Source organism: Cucurbita maxima, unplaced genomic scaffold (assembly GCF_002738345.1).
Source record: "Cucurbita maxima cultivar Rimu unplaced genomic scaffold, Cmax_1.0 Cma_Scf00009, whole genome shotgun sequence".
NCBI lineage: Eukaryota > Viridiplantae > Streptophyta > Magnoliopsida > Cucurbitales > Cucurbitaceae > Cucurbita > Cucurbita maxima.
The window spans coordinates 2,918,262-2,927,511 of record NW_019272025.1 but is presented as its reverse complement, the minus strand read 5'-3'; the positions used below and the strand labels follow the sequence as shown (position 1 = coordinate 2,927,511).

The window sequence follows — 9,250 nt, the reverse complement described above, 5'->3', positions numbered from 1 at the left end:
AATATTTTATTCTAGTCTCTCAATTTTAAAATAATTGACGTGAAATAATTTTAAAAATTAGAAAATTATTTTTTATTTATCGATATGATATTGAAAATAATGTCATTAACGAACTTCATCTTGTATGTTAATTTTCATTTATTGTTTTAATTGAAAATTTTTGAAGGGCATTTTTGCAATTTTAAAATTAAAATAAAAAAATTTAAAAATCAAGTATAATTCAAACATATTCTAAAAGTTGTGATGAATTTTGTTAGTCAAATACCTTTTTTACCCTTTGCTCATATTTGGAAAGTACAATCATCACTGGCAATAATGTAATATTCCGTTATAAAATATTGAAAAAGAAAATTTCCTTCTTTATTTAAATGGTTTAGGGTTTAAAATATTAAAACTAATTTAAAAAAGAAAAAAACTATTTATGTAAATTATTCTGTCGCCTCTGTATGTCTCTTTTCCGGCGCCACATTCGAGTCTGTTGCAGGCAGAGCAAATTCTCTCTCTTCTTTCTCTCTCTTCTCCTAGAAACGTCTGAAGAAGAAGGAAGCTCTTTATTTAATGGCGGAAACGGTACACGCGTCAACAACCTTTCCCCACTGATGGAATTTTCAACTCTCAACGCCATTCCTTCATTTTTATAATACCTTTTCCTCTTTGATTCCACTTTCTCCTCCGCAACATTTGCGTAGTATCACTGCTATTTAATTGTTGGAAATCTTCGGTGGATGGATTTCTCTCTTAAGGCATTCAAATCACACGGCTCTTACAAGTATGTGAGGAAGCTTTCTGGAACAGACACTACTCAAGATCAAGAACAGCTTCCGATTCTTTCAGATCAGGAGCCGAACAATCTTCACCAGAAACAGTCGTTTATGGCGGTGTCCGATGCATCTGACCGGAAGGAGGTCATTGTCAAGGTCGATCAGGCCGATGTTTCGAGTAATGCATCTGCGAGACCTGTGGAGTCGGTGAACTCCAGTGGGAGGATTTGGCGGGAGTCGAGCTATGATTTCTGGAATGATAGTGGTCGTAGACGGAATAATGGTGAAGGTAGTGATGGCGATGGTGGTAAGGGTGAGGATTTTGAGTTTAGGCAACAGAGGAAGGATGTGGAAGATCCGCCATCCAAGCTTATTGGACAGTTTCTGCACAAGCAGAAGGCGTCGGGAGAGATGTGTTTGGATATGGATATGGAAATGCTGGAACTACCACAGGATAAGACTCTGCCTCCGGTGGTGGAATCTCCGCTGCGACGGAGTTCGAAAGAGTTGAAGGTCTCGTTCGAGTCTATTTCAGAGATTTCCGAAAGCGATTCGCTGCGAAGACGACATAGAGACTCGCCGGTCGATGAAGAACATAGAGTACAGCAACCGCCGCAGCGTGACCATCGAGCGCATGGCAATGGTCATGATGATGGTACTCCTGAGGTTGTGAGATGCACATCTAATTCGTCGTTTGAGCGAGGTGTATCGTTCCAGCGGAAATCTAGCTTGCTTAAGACTAAAACTAAGTCCAGATTGCTGGACCCGCCCGAACACCAGGATCGGAGGTCAGGGCGTGTACCGAAATCAGGGAAAATCCGCTCTGGTTTATTGTCAAAAGCCTTGGATGAGGAAGATGATGATCCATTCTTGGAAGAGGATCTTCCTGATGAGTATAAGAAGGCTAATCTCGGTGTTCTGACTATGTTACAATGGGCGAGTTTGATTTTGATAATCGCGGCATTGATTTGCACTCTAACAATCCGTTACTGGAGGAGAAAGAAGCTATGGAAGCTCGAATTATGGAAATGGGAGGTTATGATTCTAGTTCTGATATGTGGAAGGCTGTTTTCTGGTTGGGGTATTAGGATAATCGTGTTCCTCATCGAGAGAAGCTTTCTACTGCGTAAGAGGGTTCTATACTTCGTTTATGGAGTCAGAAAGGCAGTCCAGAATTGTCTTTGGTTGGGTCTGGTTTTAATTGCTTGGAACTTTCTGTTTGATGACAAAGTTCAAAGAGAAGTAAAGAGCGATGCTCTTGAGTATGTGACCAAAGTCCTGATATGTCTGCTGGTAAGCACTTTGGTTTGGCTGGTGAAAACGCTGATAGTGAAGGTTCTGGCGTCTTCTTTCCATGTGAGTACATATTTTGATAGGATTCAGGATGCATTGTATAACCAATATGTGATCGAGACACTGTCCGGGCCGCCATTGATAGAGATTCAAAAGAACAAGGAAGAAGAAGTGAAGCTTGCAGAAGAGGTTATTAAGTTACAGAATGCAGGGGCCACTATTCCTCCTGATCTAAGGGCATCTGCCTTTTCAAGTCCAGAGGGTGGAAGGGTAATAGGGAGTGGAGGGCTACAGAAAAGTCCCCGTGGAAGGAGTGCCAAGCTATCTCGGGCGCTATCCAAGAAAGGGGATGAGGGTATAACTATTGATCACTTGCATAGGCTTAGTCCTAAGAATGTGTCTGCTTGGAATATGAAGAGGTTGATGAACATTGTCCGACATGGGGCGCTTTCAACTTTGGATGAACAGATTAAGGATTCAGCTCATGAGGACGAATCAACTACCCAGATCAAGAGTGAGTATGAGGCAAAAGTTGCTGCCAAGAAGATTTTTCAGAACGTGGCTTCGCAGGGTTCCAAGTATGTGCTACACACCATGAAAGTGCTTTAAATGCTTTTTGCAGTTCATACAACCTGCCCCTTTTTTACTTTCTCGTGAAGGAATTTTTAAGGAACTTCAATGCTTTTTCTAAAGATCATGAGAAAAGATGCCCCATCAAGAGGATGGTCAAGGAAATTGCATTAATGTCTATTGAAAGAATATTCACTTGAAACGGCGTCTCCCATTAACGATTCACCATCAATTTGGACTTAGTTTGAAACCAACCCATCTTACTTGCTTATACTATTAATTTGATCCATGCTACAAGTTGGCCAACCAAGCTGCCCTGATGCTGCTAATACATCTCCTATTGTGTTTTTACATGTAATTGGATCTTAATTTCTCATCAACTTTTCCCCCCTTCTGTTAGATATATCTATCTAGAGGACTTGATGCGTTTCATGGTAGAAGATGAAGCTTCAAAAACCATGAGTCTATTTGAAGGAGCATCTGAGAGTAGGAAAATAAGCAAATCATCCTTGAAAAACTGGGTGGTAAGGGCTATCTTATCAAAATTGGAGTTGTTTTGCATTACATTAGTGTCTTGCTCTAATGATATTACGCATCAAATTGTTCCAGGTCAATGCCTTTAGAGAACGGAGGGCCCTAGCTTTGACACTGAACGACACCAAAACAGCTGTGAACAAACTTCACCGCATGGTGAATATTTTAGTTTCTGTTATTATTCTGGTAATTTGGCTACTGATTCTGGGTATAGCCACCAGCAAGTTTCTCCTTTTTGTAACCTCTCAGCTTGTACTAGTCGCATTTGTATTTGGAAATACTTGCAAGACTGTTTTTGAAGCAATCATCTTCTTATTTGTGATGCATCCATTTGATGTTGGAGACCGATGCGAAATCGATGGCGTGCAGGTAACCGTCTTCTCCAAGTAATATTACATTCATTCCCACCTGATACTCTTTGTCCTAAACTGCATATCCTTGTATTTCAGATGATTGTTGAAGAAATGAACATTTTGACGACAGTTTTTCTACGATTCGACAACCAGAAGATCATATTTCCGAACAGTGTTCTCGCAACTAAGGCCATCCACAACTACTACCGCAGTCCTGACATGGGCGATGCTGTAGAATTCTGTCTTCACATATCTACTCCACCTGAGAAAATTGCTATCATGAGACAGAGAATACTAAGGTATGTGGAGAAACGACAACACAGTTTAATAAAAATGCAGACAGCCCCTCATTTCCTGACCTCTATAATGCTTTGTCTTTGCAGTTATATTGAGGACAAGAAGGAGCACTGGTGTCCTGCGCCATTGATTATCCTAAAGGATGTAGAAGAATTGAATAGAATGAGAATAGCAATATGGCTTACTCACAGAATGAACCATCAAGACATGGGAGAGAGGTGGACTAGGAGAGCCTTTTTGGTTGAAGAACTGGTTAAAATTTTCCAAGAGCTCGACCTGCAATATCGTCTCCTACCGCTCAATATCAACGTCTGTTCCTTGCCTCCAGTGAACTCTACTAGGCTTCCAGCTACTTGGGGAGCCACTGCAAGTTGAGTGAGGCAGACAAGGAAATCAACTCACAATATGAGACCTTCGACTAAAAAGGGATTGTTTAGTTGCATTCCCATTTCATTTTTCTGGTTCCTGTTACTAAATCAAGATAATGTGCTGTTGTATGTGTGTGTTATTGAGTTGATTAGCTCATGTAAAATGTCTTATTGATTTTTATATCTTACATTGAGAATCTGTTCTTCCATCACGTTAATATGTTTTGGAATATATATGCTGCGAGATCTCATCACATTAGTTGAGGAGAACGAAACATTCTTTACAAGTATGTAGAAAGCCCGAAAGGGAAAGCTCAAAGAGGACAATATCTGTCAGAGGTGAGTTTGGTCGGTTACAAATAGTATCAGAGCCAGACACCGGACGATGTACCAACGAGGAGACTGAGCCCCGAAGGGAGGTGTGGACATGAGATGGTGAGCCAACAAGGACGGTGGGCCCCGAAGTGAGTGGATTTGAGGGGTCTCACATTGATTGGAGAAGGGAACGAGTGCCAACGAAAATGTTGGGCCCCGAAGGGGGTGGATTGTGAGATCCCACATCGGTTGGTAAAGAGAACGAAACGTTCTTTATAAGGGTATAAAAATCTCTTCCGAGTGGATTATGATATTCCACATCGGTTGGGAAGGAGAAAGAAGCATTCTTTATAAGGGTGTGAAAACCTCTTCCTAGCATTCTATATGAGAGTATGAAAACCTCTTCCATAGCATTCTATATGAAAGTGTGAAAACCTCTTCCTAGCTAATGCATTTTAGAAACTTTGATGGGAAGCACGAAAGGAAAAGTCCAAAGAAGACAATATCTAATAGCTGTGGGCTTGAGCCGTTACATAATGTTATATTCACCTCAAACATACCCAATTCTTTACAGCTTTTCCTTTGGCGACAAAGCAACCAGTGTTCTTTCGATCAATTCTCAGCGGACTTTGTGTCCGAAACATAATCTCTCTAATCAGAGCTTTTACAGGAGACTCTCGTCTAACAATACTATGGTTTCCAGATCCACAAATTACTGTAACTTGTGCTGGAATCACACAGCTCTCATTTTCAAACTTCAGTCTCATCTCCTTCATCCACTCCAAAATGATCACATAAGCTGCACCAACATGTGCTCCATGCAAATCCAACTTCATCTCCATTGCATCCCACACCATTACTTCTCTCAAAACAGATGAACCAACCAACTCTTCAACCAACAAAGCCTCATCGCCATCCAGAACCGAGATCAAGTCTTCAATCAAAACTGGAAGATCGCCGCTCTTGTCTTGTAGCATCGACGTAATCTTCGGACATGAATTCAAGACAGAATTGTACGTCCGAACCGAAAAAGGAAGAGCAGAAGTTTTCATTATTTGAAGCCATAGAACCATATCTGCAAGCTTATTATGAACTCCATACGATGAGAGCACCATGTTAGAGCAAACTGTGTCTAAAGCAATATGATCGTTCTTCATCTCTTCCAAACTCCTCTTCATATCTTCAAACAATCCCAATGTTCCATATGCGTAAATAATGGACCTGTATTCAAATGCAGCAGGAGCAAATCCTTTGGCTTTCATTTCTTTTACCAAACTCTCAGCTTCCTGAGGCCTTTTCATGGAGCACAAACCAGTAACCATTGATTCATAAGCTCGACGTTTCACATAAATCGAGGACGAATTATAAAGAAGCTCATGAAGACAAGCATATGCGTTACGAAATCCTCTTTCTGAACCGTGTTTGGATTGAGATTCAACCAGCTGACAGTAGAAGTTTACAAGCTTTCTTTCTTGAATCCCTAATTTCGAAATTGCCTCGGAAATTAGGGTTTCCGAGTCAACAATCTGTCCATTTTTATCGAGGAAGGCAACAAGGTCAGCAACTAGCTTGGAATTCCATGCGAACCAGGACGTCTCAGTAATTCTGGAATATAACTGCAGGAACATAAGGAAATTGATAGAACAGTTTAACAAGAGAATCGGAAGGGATCAGTGACCAAATTTCGCAATAATTTTCAACTTTACCATTACGTAGATGATAAGGAAACCTAAATCTAAGACCTGGAAATATGATTTTCATCTCGATCTTCTCGCAGAATGATGCGATAATGAGGGGGGAAAGAACAAGAAAACGCTACTTACGATGCGAGCAACAGAGCAGAGTCCAGGTTGAGCCGTGCGAGAGGAAAGGATATCGGAGAGGACATTGAGAGTAATAGATTTCGGAGAACTCGCAACAAACTTTCGAATCAACCGATTGGTAGCTGAATGGTCGCCGGCGGCGGCGGTTGTGGCCAAAGTAGAGAGGAATCGGTGACTTTGTTTGGTGAGTGTAGCACATTTGACCTGCAGATTTGGCCGGAAATGGTAACTGCAGAAGCCGTCGTAGCGTTTAGGTGCCTTTGAGAAGAGTCGAACGCTATCCCCAATCACGTACGGCGGCGGGCATAAGCGGAGCTCCATTAGGCGCCAAAAGTAAATCGCATCTGCAAAATCAGATACCCCTCCACTAGGTCAGTTGAAGTAGTTAACTAAGTGGTGGAAGGAAAGTTAAAGCTAATTTATTTTGAGTTTACAAAGAAAGAATATACTCTCACTGTAGTTGAGTCCTTTTGGAGAAACCTAAACAAGTCATGTGATGCTCAAATTGGACAATATCATACTACTGTGGAGAATCATGTTTCACCGTCTTCTTTGGAGAGCGCTCGATCGGAACAACAGCCAACATACTACTGTGGAGAATCATGTTTCACCGTCTTCTTTGGAGAGCGCTCGATCGGAACAACAGCCAACAAAGTCATTTGATCTTCCTCAAGCAGAAACTGAATCAGTTGCAGGCTACAATGTAAACATGTGCCGGATGCAATCCTTAATAGTCAGCGGTTGGCAAAAGCCAATATCCAGAGTCCCAGGGACTCAATCGGACTAAAACAAGGAATGAATCTTTACCATCTTTCAAATATTCACTGACAGCCGAACCGAATAGATTAGGCCTCAATTATCATGAAACTTATTTCGTAAGTAATAGAATATAAAAACTAAAAGAAGCAAAGCCTTCACAGTTCACACTGCCATAAACTCCAATGTCCCATCCAAATTCTTGGGCAATGAAGTTCTATTCTAAGGTCTGTATTTCTCTCCCTGTTTCGAGCTTTTATATCTGATTTGCAGAAGAAAACATGGTCTCGATTCGACACAATCGGGACCTGTACAACATTCATTTGTGCATTATCTCGAAGCATTTTGTTTATTGCATTCATCAATGGTGAAGAACGCACAACAATCTTGACTGCTCTGAGGATTTACAAGATCAAAATATGTACAAAAGCTGAACTGAGTTCTGTTTAGGGTTCTGAAAGAACCATCGAAGGGCTCCAATACATATACACACGCTACAGGTACGTCTAAATGTTTAATTTACGACGCACTTTCTGCTGTAGTTGCTTTGAGTTTGAGTATCTGTTGTCTCTGTGTTGCTTCAAATTCACAGTATCTACCAGTAAGGATTTTACTTAGGGATTTACTAAATCCCTCTGTCTGGCTGTTATGAACAAGCTCTACACTAAGTTTTTGATTTTCTGAATGCAAATGAACGGGTCTACCCGGATCATCAGGCTTAGAGCGAAGCCAATCAACTGCAAAATAGAAAGATGTTGTTAAGGGAACAGAACACATGAGAACAATCTTAAAGAACTAACTCAATAGCTATCAATCCTTTTAGAACTTAGCCAGTATTTGGGGTTAGTTCATAGACATGTTAGAAATAAACAGCAGTTTTCAATCGGATCAAGGAGTTGGGGATGGGGGTGTTGAGAAATTGATATCTAAGGCTTCAAATCAAAATGGTGGGTTATTGTAACCGCCTAAGCCCAAAGCTAGCAGATATTGTTCTTTTTGAGCTTTTCCTTCTAGGTTTCCCCTCTAGGTTTTAGAACGCATCTACTAGGGGTGGAAGAATGTTTCGTTCTCCTCCCCAACCGATGTGGGATCTCACAATCCACCCAGGGTCTAGTGTCCTCGCTGGCACTCGTTCCCTTCTCCAATCGATGTGGGACCCCCCAATTGTCAGTTGGAGAGGGGAACAAAGCATTTCTTATAAGGGTGTGGAAACCTCTCCCTAGTAGACGCATTTTAAAACCGTGAGGCTGATGGCGACACGTAACGGACCAAAACAGATAATATCTGCTAGCGGTGGGCTTAGGTTGTTACAGTCAGTTCTAGAATGTGTTCAACCGATGCAGTTTTTTTTTTCCTTAGGAGTATAGGAATCTATGAACACTTCAATGTTGAGTATTTCCAAGAAAGAATGATGTACGCTGTTGTTTCTATCTTGGTTTCTCAATGTTCTTTGCTGGAATATTGTCTGCCTTTATAAAGTTACAATCTAAACATAGGACGAGGGCAATAGGAGGTATTTTGTATCCTTACCGAAGCGAGCCCAATGCACAAAATACCGAAGCCGGGGAAGTCAAATGGTGCATCCTTGGAGAGGAAAAGAGCTGAATAGATTGATGGATGAAGTCAAACAAATGGAGTTCCACATTTGTGGTGAAAAAAACTTACACTTATCTTGACAATTGATTTACCTATCAAGGGGCTGAAAAGTAATGGAGAAACAATGTTGGCAAGGGAATTAATGCCTGAGATGCATCCTTGGGCCTTCCCCTTGAGATGAAATTTATTTTACTTTAAGAGGTTCAACCAACAAAACATTAGTTTCTTTTTTACTGTTTAGTGTACTGACCTGCTCACTCGGTCCAACTTGACTCGATGCAATGTTGAATATCTGTTCAAGCCATAGATTCGTGTGAATGCCACGGCACTTTTTCATGAGCAAAGACAAGCTTTGAAGAAAGCAAGGAAAACTTACTATTGGACTGACCAGAATTGTAAAAATTGTCAATGCTCTTAAAGCATAAGGAACCTACAAATGTTAAGATCATTGTGGTTATTAAAGAAACAAAAGTTGATAGGTTGGATAGAGAATAGCTATCAGGTCAAGGAGACCGAACAGAATCAAACGAGCGCCTGTACGATTACGAGCAGAACAAGGGTTTTTTTTTTTTTTTTTTTTTTTA

General features: G+C 40.9%; 3 protein-coding genes across 8 annotated transcripts in view; 1 reads left to right on the top strand and 2 right to left on the bottom strand.

Annotated features, from left to right (window-relative positions):
* The first annotated feature begins 417 nt into the window (after positions 1–417).
* On the top strand, positions 418–4,364 carry LOC111483636 (mechanosensitive ion channel protein 6-like). Its single transcript, XM_023129864.1, has 5 exons — positions 418–2,632; positions 3,025–3,148; positions 3,234–3,527; positions 3,608–3,810; positions 3,895–4,364. Exons 1-5 carry the CDS (start codon positions 726–728, stop codon positions 4,181–4,183), a joined length of 2,817 nt encoding a protein of 938 aa, XP_022985632.1. The 5' UTR covers positions 418–725; the 3' UTR covers positions 4,184–4,364.
* LOC111483639 (pentatricopeptide repeat-containing protein At2g17033) lies at positions 4,085–6,705 on the bottom strand. Of its 2 annotated transcripts, none has more exons than XM_023129870.1 (3): positions 6,315–6,705; positions 5,052–6,107; positions 4,085–4,172 (listed from the first exon to the last, which is right to left on the bottom strand). In XM_023129870.1, the coding sequence occupies exons 1-3, from the start codon at positions 6,633–6,635 to the stop codon at positions 4,158–4,160; spliced, it is 1,392 nt and encodes a 463-aa protein (XP_022985638.1). In that variant the 5' UTR covers positions 6,636–6,705; the 3' UTR covers positions 4,085–4,157. The 2 variants fall into 2 exon arrangements, with proteins under 2 accessions (XP_022985638.1, XP_022985639.1); XM_023129871.1 differs by having other exon boundaries at positions 5,052–6,096; positions 6,315–6,500.
* A 929-nt stretch (positions 6,706–7,634) lies between these two features.
* LOC111483637 (hippocampus abundant transcript 1 protein-like) overlaps positions 7,635–9,250 on the bottom strand; it is a 4,206-nt gene continuing 2,590 nt past the window's right edge. Inside the window, exons 10-14 of one of the 5 annotated variants that reach the window (XM_023129867.1) lie at positions 9,043–9,096; positions 8,917–8,958; positions 8,759–8,837; positions 8,601–8,671; positions 7,635–7,807 (exon numbers count right to left, since the gene is read on the bottom strand). In XM_023129867.1, coding sequence (XP_022985635.1) covers positions 7,730–7,807; positions 8,601–8,671; positions 8,759–8,837; positions 8,917–8,958; positions 9,043–9,096 — 324 coding nt within the window. In that variant the 3' untranslated portion in view covers positions 7,635–7,729. Of the gene's footprint in view, positions 7,808–8,424; positions 8,672–8,758; positions 8,838–8,916; positions 9,097–9,250 lie in introns of those variants that run through there. The other 4 variants (XM_023129865.1, XM_023129869.1, XM_023129866.1 and 1 more) reach the window with 4 other exon arrangements.

Bases quoted from the DNA above. Each gene is read 5' to 3' on its own strand.
- LOC111483636 (XM_023129864.1), top strand. From the start codon at position 726: ATGGATTTCTCTCTTAAGGCATTCAAATCACACGGCTCTTACAAGTAT. The intron at 3,149-3,233 runs GTAAGGGCTATC...AAATTGTTCCAG, and splicing joins CATCCTTGAAAAACTGGGTG to GTCAATGCCTTTAGAGAACG. The intron at 3,811-3,894 runs GTATGTGGAGAA...TTGTCTTTGCAG, and splicing joins ATGAGACAGAGAATACTAAG to TTATATTGAGGACAAGAAGG.
- LOC111483639 (XM_023129870.1), bottom strand. From the start codon at position 6,635: ATGGAGCTCCGCTTATGCCCGCCGCCGTACGTGATTGGGGATAGCGTT. The intron at 6,108-6,314 runs GTAAGTAGCGTT...ATGTTCCTGCAG, and splicing joins TCTGCTCTGTTGCTCGCATC to TTATATTCCAGAATTACTGA.